Below are 23,279 nucleotides of genomic sequence, written 5' to 3' on the forward strand. Positions count from 1 at the left end.
CCCTTCCACGGTTCCTGTGCAGGATGGGGAGCGGGAGGAACCAAGAGGCCCTCCAGGACACGCTAGCAGGACGCCCGGCGCAGAGCGGGCGGGACCGCATGACGCAGGCCTCTTGGGGGCGGGGAGCACATGCAGCCCGTCCCTCTCCACGTCGTCACTCTTCTATGGTTTAGAAGTTTCAGTCGCACACTTCTAACCGGGTCGGAGTTAGCTCAAGCGGTTACCTCCTCATGCCGGACTTTCTAACTGCCCATCTCTGTGCTGGGGTTCGAGACCCGCGGGTGCTTACTGACCCTTTTATGCACTAAATTCGGTATACTCTGTCACTTTGAAGACTTTGTTACTTTTTGTCTCTTTTAACTTTGCTAAATTAATAGGTTGATAACATAAGTTGGTGTCGCTTTGATGGTGCGACAGAAAGTATGGAGGTGGGCCACTGGTCTTACATGGAGTGCGTGACCGGCCTGTACTGCCAGGTGGGACGCAGGGGGAGAAAAAAATGCTCGTGCAGTTCACGAGACACACCTTGAAGCTCCAAGACCCCACAACTTCGGACCGCGGAATGCGTTACAGATTTCGTCCCAAGTAGAGTGGAAGTTTAACAGCAATAGCTGCCGTCTATTATTTTATCTGTATGACTGTTTTCTTCACATATATTGCCGCCCACCAGGACTTGCCTGTTGGACCACAGCAAGTGAGACCCGCTCGGAATTTTTCTTTACATCTTTGAAAGCTCCAAGTTTCTTCCTCCCTGGTGGCCTGTGCCTACGCTGTTCTCACCTGTTTGCATGGTGTCCAGACATTTTACACAATTTTTCTTTTCCTTTAGTGTGGGGGCTCCCCGCTAGAAGCCGCACAAGGGCAGAGGCGTCTGCCCTTGCTGTCCTCACAGCGTCTAGTACATTGTTGACCAGATTTGAGTATTAGCTGACTTAAGTAGCTTAATGCACAGGGACAAGCACACGTGTTTTTTATATTAAATTCCTGTAAGTAGAACTGTGGAACACAACTTGCCTATACTCAAGGCTTTAGATTGAAGTTGCCTCAGTTCCCTTGGGAAAGGTTGGGCTGGTACGGGGAGGGGTCTTTCCCAGGGGAGAAAATGCCTGCGTCTCTAGGGAGGCAGAGAATGCAAGCCCAGAGGCAGTGGGTGTTTGCAGTGATGGGCTCCTGGGGACGCTCTCGGGCGGCCTACAATCCAGAATTGTCTTCTTGTCCCTTGACCCGGTTGGGGACCACTGAGCAGCTGTTCTGCCTTGCTCTGGTACCACCACAGGCACCTTTGATCAGGCCCGGCCCTCGCATTCACCAAGTCTTTTTGCCCGGTAATGCCCCTACCTGTGGTGCACGTTGTGCCACACTTAAATTTTGGTGGGGTCACCTCCCCTCCGTTGTGCGCCTCCGGTCCCCGCGCGCCTCCCCTCCCCTGTGCGCCTCCCCTCCTACGCTCGCCCCCAAGCAGAGAGCCCCAGGGACTGTTGGCAGGCCCCCTGCTACACCTAGGGCTAGTGGGAGTTCCTCCCTCAGTTTGGCAACCAGGAGAAGGCCTTTGCAGACTCACGGACCCCCTCTGTTCCCCACCCAAGAGGTTTGACTGAAGGATCCTTATAGGGGTTTCAGAAGAGCGAACCATCCGGAGCGAGCACCTCCCTCTGGGAGAGAAGCAACCCAGGCACAGAAAGAGGAGCCCAAACTTGAACCTTTTAAGGGAGAGAAACTGAGCTAAGGGGAAACTACTGAGCTAGACCTATGGTGGAAGCCGAGACATCAGCAGTGGTGATGGTGGTGGCGGAGTGAGGGAGTAGGGGGATTCAACTCGACATTTGGTCAATCCTCATTTTCCAGTTTACCGTAAAGAACACAGATTACTTAATGTAAAATAAAACCAACACCAAATCCTTCCTGCTGTGGGTAGGAAAGGGACAAGCCCCACACCAGCACCAACTGAGGGTCTTTTAAAAACTTCAACTTCCTCCCCCGACCCATCCCAGACAGCTGAATCAGAATCACTGGGTGGTGCGCAGGAACCTGCATTTTTAAAGAACACTAGTATGACTATTTCATATTTCCTCTCCTCAAACATTCTCCCAAACTGATTTATCTGCCTTTTATTTCATGCAATGAATTTATGTAAACCTGAGAGTCTCCTCACCTTCCCACCATCAAAGCCAATATCTTTGCCACAATGGTTCTAGGCTCTCTGCCTGCCTTCTCACCATTTCTAGTGGAGGGGTAGGGGCATCACTACAGGAGACGCCTCCTGCATCTCCAGATCCCAGCCCCTAACCCAAGTTTGTCCCACCTGTGGCCCACAGGCCATACCTGGCCCAGGACGGCTTTGAATGCAGGCCAACACGGATTCATACGCTTGCTTAAAACATTATGAGATTTTTCTTTTCTTTTTTTTTTTTTTTTTTTTTTTTTTTTGCGATTTTTTAAAAGCTCATCGGGTATCATTAGTGCTAGTGTATTTTACGTGTGGCCCAAGATAATTCTCCTTCTTCCAATGTGGCCCAGGGAAGCCAAAAGATTGAACACCCCTGCCTAACCTCTCACACCACCAGCTCCCCAGCTCTACCAAAATATTCCCATCAACCTTCAAACTCGCCTTAATATGGTCCCCCTCACAGCAAAAACAAAACGAAGTAAAACACAAACAAAACTCCCCTAACCCATGTCCCTTCCTGACAACATCTATTTCTTTGTCCCCTTTATGGCAAAGCCTGTCTGTCCCTACCTGACTCATGTATTGACTATCTCTTCATTGGCCTCTGCTCCGTGCCAGCAAGTTCTCATCACAGGGGAGTGAGAAAAACAAGAGAGGGATGGAGAAGACAGCTTGGACACACTGGTCCAGTTCTCAGAATAGGTGAGATCCCACAGCATGGTCTTCCTTCTCTACGGTGAAGAGATCCATCCCACCAGTCCACACCTACTCCAGGGGTCAGGTGCCGGGATCCCTTCCCTCATAAGATCACCACATTCCCTTTTCAGGGACATATATTCCTTTACCCTGGTGACTACTGGCTTCTAGACAAGAGGTCTTTGGGAGGGGAGGATGGGTCCTGTTGGTTCTACTTGTAAAATACATCCTGAATTCAATCACTTATCATTGCCACCGCAACCTGGTCCAAAAAAATTCTGACTCCATTCCTTTTCACCTGGACTACTTAACAGCCATTTATCTGGGCTCCCTGCTTTCTGTGAGCACCCTTTGGCCCATTCCTCACACAGTAGAGTGGACTGATGATCCATTTTGATCCTCCTTTCCTTCTAATTTTCTTTTATGAAAAAGGCAAGGAAATGCTCAAAGCTCCTGGGGTCATATTGGGATATAGAAGCTAGCTGGCCTAGAGGGATGTGGGGGGATGCTCTGAGTCTATTTAAATCCCTACATCTGAACCTTGTGAGATTGGCTGGAGACACACCCCATCTTAATTCAAAAGAGCCTCAGGCAGGAAACCAGTGGATGATGAAAAACGCATGTATTTGGCAGAAGATGAAATGGAGACAGCACTCTCCTCTTCCTGCTCAAAGGGAACTCTAACTGGCTGCCTTCTGAAGCTGTTGATGTATGGTTCTTAATGCTCCCTTTGTTTCAGACTTGAAACAGCATTACGGCAACACAACTTCTTAGTGCGGAACTCATCCCTCAGCTATAAGAGACTTCTCGGTGGGGTTGTGCCCTGCTGCCTGTTTGGCTCCTCTTGTAGGTGTCCTGGATTTTGAAAGCTTCCAATTCAGGGCCAGGCAGAGCAGCTGAGCTTTAAATGGGAGACTCATGTGATCTCCCCAGAGCCCATGGGTGGGAAACTGGAGGACAGGAACCATTTTCCGAGAAAGCAGAAGGAACCACTTCTGACCCCCATCCTGAGGTCCAGCTCTCTTGCTCCTTCCACATTCAACTGTAACTGAGCACGCTGTCTTCAGAGGGCCAGGGCTCCAACTCAGAGAGGCACAGCCATTCTTGGTTCTGCTTTTCAAGGGAGCTTATTTAGATTTCTTGCCCAGGCCAAAGACCCCTGAAAAGGGTACCTGATGACCTTTGGGGGAGGGGATCCTGGCACCTGAACCCTGGAGGGGGTGTGGGCTTGGTGGGATGGATCTCTTCAGAGTAGAGAAGGAAGAGGATGCTGTGGGATCCCACCTATCCTGAGAAGTGGACCAGTGAGTCTAACCTGTCTTCTCCATCCCTCTCTTGTTTTTCTCACTCCCCTGTGATGAGAAACTGCTGGCATGAAGTAGGGGCCAATGAAGAGACAGTGAATAAATGGACAAATTAGAGACAGCTTACCAAATGGCGGTTGTCCCAGGAGGACATTCAGAGTCAATAGCTCTTCTTTTCTCTAGCTCTCCTGGGGATGGTATAGACCTGTATGGAGCAGTGGCACAGGGAGTCACTGTGTGCCAACCTAGCAGACACAAGCTGGCTAATTCTGCACAAGTAGCCATTTGCTTTAGGATCTTTAACAAGTGCCTCAATCCACAGTTTTGCAGGCCCACAGGTAATGGATAAAGCCACCCTACTTCCCACTTTCCTCCCTGCCTCATGGCCCCACAATCAACCTGTGACTGGGTGCATGTGATGATTTCTCTGAGCCCCAACTCCTTGATCTACAAAATCGAGGGGAGGTTAATAATATTGTCTACCTCATAGAAGTGAGATGTGAAAATGATAAAGATATGACTAACACAATAAAGGGTATTATTATTTCTCCCTAGCATAGTGCTTGGCATACAACAGGCATTCAATACATGATTACTGAAAGAATGAATAAATCAATACATGTTCAGAATGATAATCTTACTCCTCCTTTCAAGAAGGTATTAACTTTCTGTATGTCCCCAGGCCATGGAAATCCCACAGCTTTCCAGGTATATTTAGGCTCCAGAAACTGATGCATTAAATTGAGAGAAAACAAAAAAACCAACCCTGCATTGCATCTCCCTAGCAGCTATTGGTAAGCCAGTAAATAGACATCTGGAGAGAGGACTGAGCCAGATCTCATTAAAATCAAAGTCAAGCGCTTTCCTTCAAGAATGTTGCTTTTTGCATATTTACATAATGATACCAACATGGCTGCCCCTGACCTTGTCGGGAAACTGGAGAATTCATGCTGGGTTCCAGATGTGGCTGATAGGACGCTAATCTTCTTACTACTCAACCTGACTGGGCCCCCTGGGGAAACAGAGTTTTGCCTTTGAGCAAAGAAGAGACCTGTAAGACCCTTACACTCTGCTTGCCCTGAGTGGCTGTCAGCAGATGTGGTCCCTTCTGGTGGTGGTTCCCAAACTGTACCCTGCATCACCTGGGGTGGGGACTTTCTCAAACAGCTGGGCACCACTCCTTGAATTGTTGATCCAGTAGGGCTGAGGGGGGTCTCCCAATTTCCATTTCTAACAAGTTCCCAGGTGATGCTGCCAGTCCCAGGACTACTCTTTTAGAAACTTTAGCCTAGGGAAGCTCTTCCACACCTGTTGAAGTATTTGCCACTCAGAGTGTGGCCCCTAGACCAGTAGCAGTGTGAACTGAAAACTGGTTTGAAATGCAGAGTCTGAAGCTCTATCCCAGATCTCTTGAGTCAGAATCTTCATCTGAACAAGTCTGAGAAACACGGAGCTGGGAGGTATGGTAAAGAAGCTAATTCCTGGGGTCCTCCCTACATAACTGAAACAGGATGACAAGGTACAGCCTAGAAATCTGTACATGTAACAAGGTTCTGAGGGGGTTCTGATGCATGGTAATATTGGAGAGCCTTTGCTCTACATGTTGAAATCACCTGGGGGAGGTTTTAAAACTGCTGAGGACTGGGTTTCCTTAAGGTCAATTAAAATCAGAATCTCTGGTCTAGGGATCAGAATTTTAATGAGCTCCTTGGAGTATTCTAACACGCAGTCAGGATTGAGAACCACTTCTCTGTGTGTTCTTGCTGAATGCACACCCTGTCATTGGCCACCCAAGGTAGTGGTTAAAAGAACCTAGAGTCAGAGTTGAGTTAGAATCCTGACTTCATCACTTATATAACAATGCTTCCTTGGGTAAATTCCTGCCTTAGTTCAGGCCTCTATAACAAAAATATCATAGGCTGGGTGGCTTAAACAACAGAAATGTATTTCTCACAGTTCTGCAGGCTAGGAAGTCCGAGATCAAGGTGCTGGCCAATTCGGTTACTGGTAAGGGCCCTCTTCCTGATGTGGGGATTGCTGCCTTCTTGCTGTAGTCTCACTTGGTGGAGGGAGGAAGCAAGCTCTCTCCACTCTTCTTATAAGGACACTAATCCTATCATGAAGGCTCCACCTTCATCACCTACGTACCTCCCAGATGCCCCATCTCCAAACACCATCGCAGTGAGGATTACATTTTCAACATAAGAATTTTAGAAAGACACGGATATTCAGTCCATAGCAATTACTCAATCTCTCTGAGCCTCAGTTTTCTCCTCTGTAAACTGGAAAAAAAAATTATAACAAATGAGAACGTGAGTGTAAACTACTGAGAATGAGACTTTGTGCAAACCAGGCCTTCAATAAGAGATGGCTTTGATTGGAGGGTGTGAGGAGCTCCAGGGCCCTTTGTTACACAGTCTCTCTCTCTCTCTCCAGCCAGCCCTAGAGTCACCCTTGACTGCTTTGGAGCAGAAATTTGAAGCCTTCAGTGTGTTAAAATGCAAAAGTGGACACTTATTCCCAGAAGACCCTGTGGAATCTCACAGGCCCAGCTGATGGGGATGACGGTTTGTCAGTCAATGTCATCCTGATGTGTGTGGATGTCCTCAGGCTGTCAGCTAGCTTACCAGGGCAGAAGCCCAGGAACACATGTGGTAGAAGGTGCAGCCAGAGCCCCAGGGGAGTTCTGTACCCTAGCTCTCGGCAGGTCCCTGTGGATCTGAGGGCTGGGGAATCACCCTGATTCCTAAGGGTCTTTTTCTTCACAGTAATGCCTCCCAGGGCCTGGCCCTGATGCCTAGGCCCAGGACTCAGACTTTCCATATACTCAGAGGTCTCTGCAGAGGCAGAGTGAGGAAAATGAAACAAAATTCACAGGTTTTTTCCCAAATATGATTTTTCTTAGGAATATAGTAAGAAACATGACAAAGGGCATTTCTTTCTATCATCCACTGGTTTAAAGGCCTATATTAGTTTTGTGTTGTTGCCTAACAAGTTACCATAAATTTAGTGGCTTAAAACAATACCCATCAATGATTTCCTAATTTTTAAAAGTCAGAATTCTGGGTGGACTCAACCAGATTCTCTACTCAGGGTCTCACAGGCATAGTGACAGCAGGGCTCTTCTCTGGAGGTGCGAGAGGAGACTCCCTCTCCAAACTAATTTAGGTTAGTGGAGAACGCAGTTCCTTGCAGCTGAAGGTCCAAGGTCTTGATTCCCTCACTGGCTGTCGGCCTAAAGCTGCCTGCATTCTTTATTCTCATGCTCCTCTTTCTTCAAACAAGCAACCTTGCACCAAGTCCTTCTCAGGCTTCAAATCTCTCTGATTTCTACCTCAGCCACCAGCGGGAGAGAAAAGGCTTTGCTTAAAAGGCTGTTTTTTGATTGAGCCCACCTGGATAATCTCCTTTTGGCTATCAAGGGAGTAACATTGTGGGGCAAAAGTCATGGCAGCCATCTTAAAATTCTGCTTACCACAATACCTGTTTTCTTTTTATTCTGAAACTTATAGCACAATAGGGGAAGACTGCAATATATTATATACGCTCATGTTTTCCTCAAACACAGTATCTGAAAGAATCTGCTCTAGTGATTTGATAATGGTTTACTTTTTTCTTTCTGCTTGCCTATACTTTCTAAAACTTCCACAAGGAAAAAGTGTCAATTTTGTAAAAAGAAAAAAGTTATCTTCAAAAGCAAAGAGTTCTGACTGTATGAGATATTAAAAGATACTAAATTAACACCAATTTATGTGGTGTGATCCAGGTGCAAGCACAGTTATGTAGATCAAAGGAACAGATATTGTAGCCCAGAGACACAAGCTGATACGAATAATGAAACATATCTCCAAGAAGGCAGAACAATACAGTGAATAAGGAAATCATTGATACATTTCTGATAGTGGAATAAAAATTTCGAGGTGAAATTAATTCATTAAGACCCCGAATTTCCATATTAGAGGAAATGAAATTCAAATTGAATTTAAAAGTTAAAAATAACACAATAGACATATTCGGAAATAAAACTAAATTCACAAATACAATTTTTCTAAAAATCTGGTTAGAAAGATGACAAAAGGGCTTTTATTTTTAATCATTCACCTGTGTAAATTCTATGATCTTCAAACAAAGAGATAGGTTACTGAAAAATGTGTTTGAAGATTTCCTTCCTGGTTGAGTTCTCTCGAGTATGTAAATACTAAACCATAAAGAAGGTGCTTCCATGTTACTTAAGCTCTCAGGGTTTCCCAGCCCGTGAATTCTCCAATATTGAAACAGTTTTCCCTGTGGAGTAAAGGTCGTCTACATTCCTGACATCACAGGGTTTCTCCTCTGCAGCATGATTTACTAAGCAGAGCAGTGCCGTGAGCTCTGAGGGCCTTTCCACAGCCCACCTGGCTATGGCTCTTCTCTTTTCTATCTTGCTTTTAGGCTGCCACTGCGCCACTGGGGGATAGCCTCTATGCCCTGCTGCAGACAAAGAAACTGGGCTGCAGTTGGATAGCCTACTTCTTCTATGCTTATGCATGACCTACTGTGTGCAATGTCTAACGTTGATGCTTTGCGGGTAGAGGACTTGTTGACTGCAAGCAAGAAGTGCATGGTGCTGTGGAATTCAGGTCTGTATGAAATGTATTTTGAGTAGGGGCTTGATATGGTTTGGCTGTGTCCCCACCCAAATCTCATCTTTAATTGTTGTTCCCATTATCCCCACGTGTCATGGGAGGGAGCCAGTGGGAGGTAATTGAATCATGTGGGTGGGTTTTTCCTGTTATGTTCTCCTGATAGTTAACAGGTGTCACTTGATCTGTTGGTTTTATAAAGGGCAGTTCCACTGCACACGCTCTCTTTGTCTGCTGCCATGTAAGACTTACCTTTGTTCCTCCTTTACCTTCTGCCATGATTATGAGGCCTCCTCAGCCATGTGGAACTGTGAGTCCGTTAAACCTCTTTTTCTTCATAAATTACCCAGTCTTGGATATTTCTGCACAGCAATATGAAAATGCAGTAATACAGGGTTCAAGGGGGAGTGGTCATCAAAATTGTGTTTATTGTACCTGTGCATTTTCCTGAGGAGAGGATCCACGGCTTTTATCAGGAGTCCCTGGCCTAAGGAAGACTAGGAATCCTGTTCTAGTCTAGAAGTGAATAGGATCTGAATGTAGGTGATTCCTCTCAAAGCAGGGCTGGGATTTGAGGCTACATCTTGGCTGTTCAAAGACCATGTTCTTCCTTAGTTCTCAGGCATCACTGAACAACTGAGGACCCAGGAGTGCTTATTCCTATACCCCTTCTTTTCTCCTCCCTCCACTATAGGGGGGACCAAGCCTTCTTCACTCCAAAGCTGGCTGAAAACAGCCCCTCTAGCAGGGCTTTTCCCCTCACTCTCTGATTCTGGGAGCCCAACAGAGAGCTGTCAGCAGGAAAAGGTCCCTGCATGCAGATGGCTTTCTTGAACTTGAATTATTCATAAGCTGTTGCCAAGAAGCTGCAGGGACTAACCCGCCCCACTGACAGGAGAAGAGAGTAGTTTTCCATCTGTTCATTCAAAAACTCATTTCCGCTCAAATGAGGATATTTAATCATAAGTCTTTCCCCTCTGTCTCTGCTACTACCAAATGTCAGAATTTCTTCTAACACAATTAGGATACTCGGAATGGGGAGAAACCCTCCAAGCATGAAACTTCCTCCCCAGAAGGGTTAGAGGGTCGAGTCACTTGCTAAAGATGAAGCAGCCCTTCTGCAGTATGACTCAGCAGTCATTTACCTGTTCTCTGGGCCCAGATGTTCTCTCTGAGCCAGGGCCTGCTGACCCAGGGGTGCCCTTTCTCAGTTAGGGCGTCTTAGCCAGAGAGGACTGAGGCACACATAGCTGGGCAGGAGGCTTCCCTGGGGATGGTGATGCCCACAAGCCACCCCGCTTTCCTGAGGAGACCCGAGGAGAGCTCCAGTTGCAGGCTTCCTCCAGCCCACATGCATGAGAGACCCCAGAAGAATACCTCAAGGGTCTGGAGAAGCCTCTTCTTCCTTTTTTTAGAGAGCAACAGGGGCCTGAATCCACCTTGTTGACTGAAGGAGCCATTTGTTCTCTGGAAACCAGGCTCTGAGATAGCACTTTTTGAATACGTACTGTGTGCCAGGCCCTGTGCTAGGCACTGGGTGGAGTCCCTACGTACCTCTGAGCAGCTCACCTCCTAGCAGGGAAGACCAAACAAGAAGTGGGGAATTAACCCAAATAAGTCCTTAGGGCTATGGCAGCACATGCATGGGGGTTTAGAAGGAGCTGCTGATTCTGATATGAAGGGTAAGACTGAACGAGTAGATTTCCACGTTTTCATATGCCTGTGGGGTTCTCAATCCCTGAAAAATGGCATCCATTCAAGCACTCACAGCAGCAAATGTATCCATCTCTCCTGCCCCCTTTCCTCCCAGCCCAGAGGCAATCCTCTCATCTCCCCCGAGAATGCTCTTGCCATGGTTCCTGATGACATGCATATGGCTAAACCCATCAGACACATCAATAATTCACCTGAGTTGATGCTTGTCCTTAAAAGGCTGTCCTTCCTCAGCTTCTAGGATTCCATATACATATTCTCAGACCCCTTTTGCAGGTTTTTCTTCCTCTTCCAGATCTCCAAATGCTGGAACTACCCAAGACTCTGTCTCAGGCTCTCTTCTTTCTCTACACTCTCTCCCTGGGAGATCACATCCAGTCACTCTTTTTAAATAGCACCTATATCTACTAACTCCCCAACACTCCACCTTAGCCTAGACCTCTTCCTTGACTCTAGGCTTGAATATCTAACAGCTTTTTTTAACATCCCACTTGGATTTTTAATTGGCTTTCCAAACTCAAACTGTCCAAAGTAGATTCTTAGTTTTCTTTTACCAGTAGCTTCTTCCTTGCTCTGCATTTTAGAAAAAAATTGGCATAACCCTTTAGCTGGCTGTTTAAGGCAAAAACCTTGGTACCATTCTTGAATTCTCCCTTTCTCTCATGTTCCTCCTCCCACCCATATTCAAGTCCTATCTGTTCTACCTCCAAAATGTGTCCCAAGTTCCCCTGTGTCATTCCATCTCTAGTGCCACTGCCCTGGTACTCTATCATGTCTTGCCTGGATGACTGTAACAGCCTCCTAATTGGCTTCCCAGCTGCTACTCCTACCCTCCACTTCAACCCACTTTCCACACAAAACCAAAACAATCATTTAAAAACATATTTAAAAATTAAGAAGACAGTTCTATGTGTAATAGCATCAAAAAGTATAAAATACTTAAGAATCAATCTAGCAAAGGATATGAAAGATTTGTACACTGAACACTGCAAAAAAAAAAATTGTCGAAACAAATTAGGGAAGGCCCAAATAAATGGAAAGACATCCCATGTTCATGAATTGGAAGACTTACTATCATTAAAATGTCAATAGTACTCAAAGTGATCTGCAGATTCAATATAATCCATATCAAAATCCTAATGATATATTTTGTAGATAGAAAAAACCTACCCTAAAATTTATACAAAATCTCAAGGAATTCCCAATAGCCAAAACAATTTTGAAAAAGAAGAACAAAGTTGAAGGACTCATACTTACTAATTTTAAAACTTACTCCAAGCCTACAATAATCAAAACGGTATGGTACTGGCATAAAGACTGACATACAGACCAATGGCATAGAGTAGAGACCCCAGAAATAAACCCTTGCCTGTATGGTCAAATAATTTTCAACAAGGGTGCTGAGATCATTCAATGGAGAAAGGACAATCTTTTCAACAAACGGTGCTGGGAAAACTGGGTAGCCACATGGAAAATAATGAAGTTGGGCCCTTTCCTTACTTCATACACAAAAATGAACTAAAAATGAATAAAAGGCCTACATGTAAGAACTAAAATTCTTAGAAGAAAACAGGAGAAAAGCTTCATGACATTAAATTTGGCAATGATTTCTTGGACATGACACCAAAAGCACAGGCAATAAAAGAATAAATAAATATAGTGAACCTCATCTAAATTAAAGATGTTTATGCATCAAAGGACACTGTCAACAGAGTAAACAGGTAACCCACAGAATGGGAGAAAATATTTGAAAATCATATATCTGATGAGGAATCAATATCAGAATACATAAAGAACTCCTAAGGTGCAATAACTAAAAAAGAAAAAACCCATTTAAAAAATGGGCAAATGAATCAAATAGACATTTCTCCAAAGAAGAAATATAAATGACCAATAAGCACATGAAAAGAGGCTCAATATCACTAATTATTAAAAAACAAAGCAAAAATCAAAACCACAATGAAATATCACTTCACACTCAATAGAATGGTTATTACCAAAAACCAAAAAATAACAAGTATTGGAGAGGATGTGGAGCAACTGGAATCCTTGTGCACTGTCAGGGGGAATGCAAAATAATGCAGCCACTATGGAAAACACTATAGCAATTCCCCCCCAAATTAAAAATAGAATTACCATATGATTTATCAAGTCCACTTCTGGGTATAACCAAACTAATTTAAAGCAGGGACTCTGACAGATATCTGTATACCCACATTCATTGCACCATTATTCACAAGACCCAGAAGGTAGAAGCAAGCCTAATGTACATTAAAAGATGAGTGGATAAACAAAGTTAGTGGTATATATATACAATGGAATATTATTCAGCCTCAAAAAGGGAGGAAATTCTGACACACACTACAGTATGGATAAGACTTGAAGATATTATGCTAAGTAAAATAAGCCAGTCACAAAGAACAAATACTGATTCCACTTACATGAAATACCTAGAGAACTCCAATTCATAGAGACAGAAAATTGAACAGAGGTTATCAAGGGCAAAAAGGAAGAGAGAATGGGGAGTTAGTGTTTAATGGAACAGATCAGTTTTGCAAGATGAAAAGAGATTGGTTGCACAACAATGGGAAATGTACTGAATACCACTGAATTGTATGCTTAAAATAGTTGAAATGGTAAATTCTATGCCATGTTTATTTTACTACAATAAAAAAAATCTGATCATTGCACATCCCTCTCTATCTCCCTCCCCCATCTAAAACCCTCCAGTGGCTTCTCATGGTCTTAAGGATAATGTCTAAAATTCTTAACACTAACTATGATAGTACTTAGCCTACGAGGCCCAGTACAGTCTGGCTCCCAAACCTCTCACCAGAGGAATTGTCTCTCTCCTCTCTAGCCACACAAAACTCTCTCACATTGTCTCAGAGGCTTTATGACACTATTCTTCAGACTGAATTCCCCAGCCTCTTCATTCTTCAGGTCTCCGTGACCTCCATTGCCTCCACAAATGATGGCGAGCTCCAGCACTGCAGGGACTGTTAGGGCCTGCAGGAGTGATAGGGTGCAGCAGCTCTGGGGAGCCTCCCCTAACAGGCCTGAGGCGAAAGCCCCGGCTGCTGCCTTCCGCCCCAGGTCCCGGAGTCCTCTCCCCAGCCACAACTGGGTATGCTGTGCATGTTTTCTCTGCCTAAGGCTGTGTCTTGGGTTTCCCATGCAGGGGGGTGTGTGTGTGCGTGCGTGTGTGTGTGTGTATGTGAATGCATGTGCGTGTGTGTAGAGGTTGTCCCAGACTCCTCTCCTCTCCACCCACCACTTATTCTCTGGACAGGCTCTCTGGCTTTCTGGAATGGATGAGTTTCTTTCCCTGCCAGATAGGGATGGCCCAAGGTGGCCTCATTTGACTTCTCTGGACAGGCCTTCAGGCCCATCCCTCATTCCATGGCTTTCTCTCCTGGCTTTGAAAAGAGTTGTGAGCATAATATTCCAGGCAGCTCTTCTAAGAGCATAACATTGAATTATGCTTTCAAGCACAGAGGTATTTTCCTCTTTTTTTCCTGACATGAGTTCTGGGGCACTCATGGCTATTGCTAATTCTTCTTAATGCCCTGGCACCATAGAAACAAGTTATGGTCTAGGCTGTGCAAGCAGAGACCTGGCCTGCAGGGGCTTCTCAGGAGGGTAGGGAATTTTGAGCCCCTCTGACCACCCTGGCATTCATGTCTGCTTGTCCATGGCTGCCTTGGCTACCCCTCCTGGCCTCTGGTATAGTAGGGCAGAAGGGAGAAGCGTGGTTAACAATGTGGGCTTGGGAGCCAAATGGGCTGGATTTGTGTTTCAGCCTCTTCCTATTTCGTGACCTGGCAAACTACTTTAGCTCTCTACGCTTCTATTTCTGCAGCAGTAAAATGAGAATTTTAATAGTAATTACCTGTGTCAGAGTATCAATGTAAGTAATAGAAAAAACAATGCACTTAGGTGCAGAGCCCAATACAGCAGGCCTCTCTGGCCCCATGACTGAGCTGGCCTCTTAGTTGGCCAATGTGGCCACGTTTAGGCCACTCCTGTCCCTTGTGTGGGAAAGGCATACCCCATCCTGGGAGCCCTCAGGGCCCAGTGCTGAGGGTCTTTGCAGTCCTCTCTACATCCCAGAAGGCTTTGTATTCCCAGAGTGACAGCAAAGACAGAAGAGCCCATTCCCCTTCTTCCTCTCCTTCCTTTTCCTTGGTTGTGGCTCAGTGGTCAGGGCTCAGGCAAGGCCTGGGTGACCTCCTTCTAGCTTGGGCTACCCTCTGGCCTTCTGATGGGGTGAGGCACACCTCCCTCCCAAAAATCACCCACCCCTGGAAACACACAGTGCTGGCCCCTCAGCTCTAAGGGTCCATCCTCCAGATGGCAGCCATAATTAATGCTTAGCCTGAGTCTTCATGAGAAAAGAAGGGGTGTGGATGGCTAGGAACCAAAAAAGGGAATGTGACCTTTTTTTGGTGGGAGAGGAAGGCTGCGCCTGGTCCTCAACCACAAGGAGTATTGCTCTCCAGGGAGAGTTTGGAGAATAGAGTAGAGCCCACATTACTAGGGGGTGGGGCAAAGTCAGGGCAGGGAGTGGAAGGGACAAATGAAGGGGAGAAGTGGAAACACATATCTTAGTGTTTGGCATTTATAATGGATCCTGTAGTGATTTTTACTTTAAATTTAAGGGTCTTTAAAACTTATGCTGATCACTTCTTTGGTTTAGGAGGTCGTCTTGGTAAAGTGCAGTGTGTGTATTTTGGGTGCTCAAAGTGAAGCATAGCATAGGATACCCAGCATGAGCAAGGCCCTCATTAGCTGTCCAAGCCCGCATGGCTGCCGGGGAGGTGGGAACAGCAGGACAGAGCTATGGGAGAGTGACAGGGACCGAGTGCACACCCAAAGTCAAGCTTTACCTCTCAGGACACCTTCTCCCTGAGCCCCCTAGCCTGATGCCTTCCTCTCCAGGTAAGTTCCTTCCATTCCTCTCATCTCCTCTCACTTCTGGGAGCTCCTGGGCATTCCTGCTTCCAAATTCTTCATTGTCTGTCACAGAACCACAGTGCTGTCCTCAGAGTCACTAAGAACACTCAGGCTGTAGTGCCATTATCTGGTTGACAATTATCTTCCCCCCCATCAGTAGAGAAGCCTCATGAGAATGACATGTCTATTCCCTAGGGTCTAACATGGGGGTGCACATAGGTGGCCCTCAACCAATATTTGTGGAACCAATGGATGAATGATTTTAATGGATTGATGTCATATCTGTCTTTCCTCAGACTGGAAGCTACTTAAGAGAGGGCCTCTGTCTGCCACTACCATTGCTGTATTCCCAGCAGCAGTGGACTGTCCAGCAGTAGTGCTGGGGATCTATCTTTGGGTCATTGGTTCCATGAAGTGAAACGAGCTCCGCCTGCTGGAGTGAATCAGCCTTGGCAGCAGGGGATGTGGGTGGGAAGGAGGTCTGTCTCCTTCTCCAGGAAAGTGGGCCAGCCCACCTGTGGGAAAGACACAAATAAAAGCTCTCAGGTGCATTGATCCTGAGCAGTCCCAGACAGCAGGATAAAAATAAGGCCACCTAATGCCGTACCAAGCATTTTATATAGATCATCTCATTTCATCCTCACGACAGACCCATGGAGTAGATGTGACAGACATCTCCCTATTACAGAACAGGAGACTCTGGAAGGTCACATGACTGGCCCTAGGCCACACAGGTAGGCGGCAACCGCACCACAGCCACATGACACCACCTCTCAGAGTGCTGAGGATATTCTAGATGCCAGCAATTACAGGAGCCAGGGAAGGAATCCGAATGTGGGTTGGCACAGAGGGGATGGGCCTGGAAAACCTGGACTTGTTCTGTTGTCAGTGGTGGCCCCTGAGAGTCAGGAGGCATGGGCTGCAGTCCCAGTTCAGCTAGTTTACGTGTTGCCGGTGGTTCTCCCTTCCCTGGGCCTTTTCATCCGCATAATGGGATTGTGCTGGCAACCACTTCACAGGTTGGTGCTGAGGATTCAAAAGTCCAGCACACAGGCAGGGGATCACCATGCTGGAGGGAAGGTACTTCCAGGTAATAAGAGGAATAAAGTGCAGGGTGAAGGGAACACGGAAAACTTGAAACCCCAGGGCTGGAGGAGGGTGAAATAAGAACCTGTTGGGCAAAGACAGGCTCAAACTCCCATGAGTTGTCTGGGTGTCTGAGGGCTGGCTGCTGGAATCTCCCCAGAACCATCCCTCGGGGCTCTTTGCTGAGCTTCTCCAGAGCAGAATTGAGGTGTGAAGGAGCATGACCTCAGGCCAGCACACTGTACCATGCACACGAGACGTACGTTTCTTTGGTTTTATTATTACAAACACACCATGGCTCTGTCACAATAGGGAAATCTGAGCTCTACATGCTCTACGTACCATTTCTTTTCTACCTGGACAGGGCCCCATAAAAGTGTCCAAGCCATGTGTAGATGCGAGACACATTTGACAGAACAGTTCAACTCATAGCTTATAATGATGCCATTTCTCCAGCTGTGCAAGGGCTTTACAAAAACTGTGCCAGGACTTCCCATAAGGCTGGATTGCTTGATTCATGTTTTACGAGCCCCATAATACTGAAGCTCCTTTTCCAGGGACTTGGCATAGGCAATAAATTCCACATTTGGGATAGGTCCTTTCTGGAAGCGAATGTCAGGCAGTGACATCCAAGTTTCTGCATGCAGTGGGTTAACAGCCATGTTTAGAGGAACACAATTTAAAAAGTACATCTCTCTCCCTCCTCCCCCACCTGCACAAGGCTCACATCTCATTATGGTGCGGCCCATGTACATTGAAGTGTGATACTTGGTTTTGAAAACATTCAAACAGTCTCTGTGGAAATCTGAGAGAAATTGGCGGGGAGCTGCCGTGGTGCATTCCTCCTGTAGTCCTTCATGCTAATGCTTCATCCTCTCTAATAACCTCTGATAGACAGGGGCTGAAAAAGAGACGTTTCTAACATCAAATAGGTGCAGATCTCCCCATGTCTGTCTAGGACATTGTCAGAATCTCAAGGACCGGGGCCAAGCGGCCTCCATCTGCCATGCTCTCCTGCACATAGCAGGTGCTTTGTGGTTTGTGAACCTTCACTCTTACTCAAGGCCTGATGTTCTGGTTTTCTGTACCTATCAATTTGGAACTAGATCCTCACGATGGGCTCCTGCCAAGCCCTTTGCAATATTCCCAGACTCCCTAAACTGAAAACTCACATTAATCCTAAAAGGTTGTTACTCTTATTATCCCCATCTTACGGAGAAGGAAATGGGGTGTTCTGGGTCTGACCCCAAGTCACCCTGCTGTTCTGACTCCAAAGGCCAGGCTTGCTTTACTGCACCATGATGTTCTTATCTACATACAGCAGATGGCAGGCTTGGGCTTGCTTGGGGGTAAGGCCTAAACAGGTCTGCAATGACTTCAAACCCAGACCAGACTTACCTAGTCGCACAGACCTCTGGGAAGCCTGAAAGAAAACACAAGGTGTCAGGTTTTCTAGTGAAAGTTATACCTGCACCTGCTTATAATGATGGCGTTGCCTATTGCCACCCCTACTCAGAAAAAATGCTGGGGTGAGGAAAAGAAAGGGGAAGGTGGAACTTATAGGCCCTGGGGAGTTCCTCAGGTGGCCTTGGCAGACATAAGTTGTGCAAGCCCCTATCAAGTGTGGCTTCAGGTGGACATTCCTAGGAGACCCCCAAGCCAGGCTCTCCCACTGAGACTACAGCCTAGAGTTGAGGGAGCTGGGGCTGCACAGGGGTGGCCTCAGGAGTAGGAGTTCAGGGCTAAGAATCCTTGTCGAGGGCACTAAGGAGACCCCTGTGTACAAAAGTGAAGTGACATGGTAAGCTCCAGGCCTCTGGGTTCAGGACCGCTCCCTGCAGCCTCTCCTCTTGAAGTGCAATCCTTCTGTAAGGCACCTCACATTCCCACGAAGCTCCACCTGACCCAAAGCAGCAAAAGAGCCAAGCAGGGCACTGAGCACTGGGCAAGCTGGGGAGCAGGAAAGGAAGCTCAGAAAGAGCCAGAGAGGGTTTGAGAGGGAGGTGAGGCTGGGGCAAGGAAGGGATGGCTCCACACACATAGCAAGCCCAGTATCCCTGTATCCAGAATCCACACAGTGCCCAGGAGAGCCCCAGCCTCACCCACGATGGGCAATGCCATGGACAGCAGAAAAGTGACCCAGAGGCCAGGGCTCAAGGCAGACCTGGCCACTGTAAGATGAGCTTGGGATGGGCTGCCCTCTTGGGCAGATGGCTTCCAGAGTGTGTCTGTTCTCACCAGCAGTGACCTCCCCATGATCTGAGGCTCAGAGGCCTCTGTGTGAAAGCCTGTGCTTTGGCCCATGAAAGTCCAGGAGTTGCCTGGGTTCTTTACTCTGAATTTGACACAGGCTGGGGCTGAGGATGCCCCAGTGGGAGTGGGGAGAAGTTTTAAGAGAGCCCTGGGGAGCAGCCAAGGAAGACAGGGGCTGGAGAGGCTCCTCTATGGCCCAAACAGAGGACCTAAGGCTGCTCAGGCGAGGTGCAAATCTAGCAGGCATCTTACCCTGGAAAACGCTGATGCTTGTTTGAAGATCTCAAGCGCAGAATCTGCAAGTTCATCCCCTCTTTCCTGAGGTCTGTTGGCTGAAGAGGAAAGAAAAGGCAGGTTTGACCAGAGAGAAACCAATAGCATGTTATTCATAACAACCATGACTGAGGGACACTGGTGGGCTTTCTGGCTCACATTTCCAAAGACATGTTTTCTCTATAATGTTTCATAACTCATGGTAGAACTTGGCCCATGGGGAGAGAGCACCAAGAAAGGTGAATGCACACATGAGGAGAGGCAGAATGGAGGTTCAACTGCACTGGAGGCAAGGAGCACACACTGATGTGAGATGCTGTAAGAGGAGTGCTGGGAATCGCGATGACAGCATCCACATGAATACAGAAAACTGGGCTGTGTCCGAGGGGAGCTAACACAGCTGGGCAACTCCACAAAGAGCAATGCATCCTCACATTCCTTAGTGTGGTGCATTCAAAACCAACAGCTCCCAGTTCACTCTGCAATCAGTCACATAGGCACAGTTTAACTATCACAATTACGTGTTATTCTGATCATTGTTTGGAACAGTTTTTCTTCTCTCCACCAACTGCCACGTGGAGAGAAGGACTGATTGTAGAGCCAGTGGGGATGCGACACTTACCCGGAGGCTGCAGAACATTGGTGATGACATGGACCACGCCATTTGTGGCCATGATGTCAGGCTCAGCAACAGGCTCTTTGTTGACACTCACCACATTGTTTTTCTAAAGGAAAAACAGAGAGTAGTGGTTGAAAGTAGAGCACATTTATTTTATTCACTCAGCAAGTGTTTACTGAACACTTTTCATATGCCAGGTCCTGTGTAAGACTGGGGATACTCTGGTGAATGAAACAGTCCCTGCCCTTGACAGACCTTCAGTGTGGTGGATTAATTCAAATCTCCTGTGTGGATTTAGCACATTGCAATTTACATAATGCTCTTTTGTGTGATCCACTTAGTCCTCACAGCAGTGTATGATAAGGAGAGTAGATATTATTGTCCCATTCAACAGAAGAAGAGACTGAGACTGAAGACAGGAGAAGTGCCTCTTTTAAGCTAAGTAGGTGGAACAGCTGGAAATGGAAGCCAGGCTTCCTGCTCTGGGCAAAAGTCTCCTTCCATTTTGCCTGGGTGCCTGACTTAAGATTTTCTCATAGGAGGCCCACCCAGGGCAAATCTATCTCAGGCCTTCCTGAAGGGTCCATGCGACAGACTCAAGGGGGTAGGAGGCACAGAAGCCTGTGACAGACAGGACCCCAGCATCTGAAACCAGGTATGAGGAGATTGTTGAGCGACCTGCTAAAGTCAAACAAGTCATGCCCATGTCTACCTCCCTACATGCACATCTTCCTACACTCCTGGTGAGAAACTGGTGAGCAAAGGATGGCTGAAGACCAGGAGAAAGGAGCAGAGAGCAGAAGCCAGCCACACACTGAAGAGTGGTCCCTCCACAGAGGGGTCAGTGGCCTCTTCAGGTGCAGCCGGGGAGATTTCTGGAGCTCGGCTGGGTATCTGCTCTGGGGACAATCTTAGCGCAGTTCCAAAGTGGAATGTATGTCATCAATGTGCAGAGCAAGGGGCTCACAGAGCAAGTGTCAGAACTCAAAAAGCCTCTTGGGATGGTCTGGTTCATGGTACAACTCAGTGAACCCCTGGGTTTAGGGGGGTGGGATGGGGTGAGTGTAGAGACTGATCTCTTCAGTCACGTTAGTTGCCTACCATCTCCTTAACAGAAGGAAGATCTAATAGCCTCTTTCAGATGCCAAATCAGATGCTCTATTCCCATGTAAATCTGGAAGTTCTTACTCATGTTAACTACGATCTCACTTGATTTCCCTGAAGACCCTCTTCACATTTCTCTTTTTCTTTGGATGAATTACACTCAGAAATTCGGGCTGCATCTTGAAGGTGTGTAATGCCATCCCGGGGGTGAGATATGTCCTGGAGCCCTGGTGGCAGGACACAGCCAGCCTTTGATTTGCAGGACACTTACCAAGCTGACTTCCAGCTTGTCGCCTTGGAGAGACTTTAGCCGCACCAGGGCCCCGATGCCTCCGCTAACCAGGATTTCATCACCAACGTGGTATTTCAGGATGTTGGCAAGTTCCTTGGCATCTCCTGCAGGTTGCGGGAAAAGGAGATAGAGTTAATCCCAAGAATGGTAATTAGCCTGGTCAAGGAGGGCCCAGAGGAGAAGATGTAAGTGGTCAGCCCTGAGAAGAAGAACTCCCTGCCCAGGGAATAAGCACTTATTAAGCTCCCAGTGTTACTCAACGTTGTGACCCACAGTCTGTCTAATGGTCAGAGGATACAAAACACATGTTCATGACCACAAATCTGCCCCTGCAGTCAGTGGGCTTCTGGGTTAAATATGCTCTCTGGGATGCTGGGCTCCTGGCTGCTGAGAAGGAGTTAATCCATACTCCTCTGTGAGTATGACTCATGTTTCCATGAGATAAATATTTGCTTGGAAAGCTAGGGACCTTTCCAGCACCGGCATCTGGGACGTTTCATCATCAGCATGGCTCCCGACGGTTATAACACAGTAGTGCAATATTTACCCATTCTGCCCTCAAATGCTCATTCTGTTTGAGACGGCTGTTTCCTGAAGGGAGAACTTAAAAGAGTAGACAGCTGTACTGTGGAGGAGCCACGGAGCCGATGAGGTCAGGGCTGAGGGGGATATTCCCTCCGCAGCATCTCTCCTCGTCACGTCTCAGCATTCCTTTCAGCCCACATCAGTGTCTCCAGCAACTGGGGCAGGCACTGATTGCCCATAAAGGTGCACAGGCATTTCCCAAATTAAGTGTGGGAGGTCATTCCGAAAGTTTCCAGCTGCCCTCTCATCTCGGATACTCCCATTACCAGCCAAATGGCTAAATTTCCCCAGAGCTTATGAATAGCTATTTCCAGCATCTTGAAACTGAGAAGGGAGGAAGTTTTAATGTATTTTGGAGAGTTCACTTGGTTATTGACAAATGCACATGAGTGCCAGAGGACAGAGCCACTGGGTACCAACCAATTTTCAAACATCCACAACCCGGAGCTGACAAGGTTCCCCTTCCACAAAATACTGCCTGGAAGTGCAGAGCCACACTAACCCCTGGGGTGCATGGGATGTCCTTTCAATATCTCTAACACCTGGACCAACCTTTAACACCCTCTGTCCCCCAGGGGTGCCTCAGGCCAGGGGGAGGGTGTGTTAGGGAAGCTTTCTCCATCCCCCTCCTCAACTCCCACATAATTGAAAATGGAAAGAAAGCCAAGCCAGTTCGGGCCACCTGGGGAATATTCCATTCTTGCCGGACAGAGAGAGGTTGAGAAGTTTATGTTCAGAATGAACTTCTCCCCTCTCCTTAGGAATATACGTCAGCATCACAGACACAGGCATTCATTTAGCAATAAAGAAAATTAAACATGACACAAATTCACCTTGGAGCTGCCTGCAACCTGAACTTTCTATTCTGCTCGAGAGCAGGAAGGGAGGTGTAGACAATGTGGGCCCCAAGGTTTGTCAAGGTCCTTCCTCTTCCTCCTCCTTTTCCTCAGTCTCACCTTTCTGTGAGAGCGGAAGCATCTCTCACAGGCATGCAGCTGAGCTAACCACTGCAACTCCCAATCCCGCTCCACTTGCCCCCATCGTCATGGCTATTATTGACCAGGGCTGTGTGCCTGGCGCTGTGTGTGGCATCCTATTTAATCCTCACAACACAGGCTACAAGATACTCTTACCTTCCTCATTTTTCTTAGCCACTTGTAACCACTAGATCCCCTCCCAAACATCCTCAGCTAGATCTCTCAGAGCCATGACTAACTTCTTGGGAAAGCTTTTGTCTGGAGGGATTGTCAGTGCAGGTAACTGGCTTCATTATCACTGTGCTCATAGGTCTCCAGCGGGAAACATGCCTCAGTGACTGGGCTGGTCGCAGCCACCCTCACTTCTTTTCTACTCCTCTCTGCCTGGCTTCTGCCCAGGAGACTGAGCTCTATAAACTGCATCAGTGGGCTCCCTCCTGCTCTTGCATCAGCCAACGAGAGATCCAGATGGCAACTGGAGAGAGGGAGGCTGGGGCGCTGAGTGACCCTCCTTGCATGGTTCTGACAGTGGCTGCACATGGCTCTGGCTGCTGTTCTGTGCCCTTGTCCAAGGCCCATGACCTCCCTGGTTCCTGCTCTAATCCTCCCATTCTCCCAGGCCTAGGGGTAGT

At 47.2% G+C, this 23,279-nt stretch overlaps 2 protein-coding genes across 3 annotated transcripts in view; one reads left to right on the top strand and one right to left on the bottom strand.

The window, feature by feature from the left end:
* CXCL14 (C-X-C motif chemokine ligand 14) overlaps nucleotides 1-23,279 on the top strand; it is a 728,461-nt gene that overhangs the window by 229,371 nt on the left and 475,811 nt on the right. The window lies entirely within an intron of this gene.
* Nucleotides 16,808-23,279, bottom strand: part of TGFBI (transforming growth factor beta induced) — a 34,125-nt gene continuing 27,653 nt past the window's right edge. Inside the window, 5 exon segments of the mRNA XM_050792788.1 lie at nucleotides 16,808-17,445; nucleotides 17,943-17,967; nucleotides 19,050-19,129; nucleotides 19,693-19,795; nucleotides 21,065-21,189. Of these exon segments, the coding sequence (XP_050648745.1) occupies nucleotides 17,405-17,445; nucleotides 17,943-17,967; nucleotides 19,050-19,129; nucleotides 19,693-19,795; nucleotides 21,065-21,189 (374 nt within the window). The 3' untranslated portion in view covers nucleotides 16,808-17,404.

The sequence above is a fragment of the Macaca thibetana genome, chromosome 6 (assembly GCF_024542745.1).
Source record: "Macaca thibetana thibetana isolate TM-01 chromosome 6, ASM2454274v1, whole genome shotgun sequence".
In the NCBI taxonomy this organism is placed as follows: domain Eukaryota; kingdom Metazoa; phylum Chordata; class Mammalia; order Primates; family Cercopithecidae; genus Macaca; species Macaca thibetana.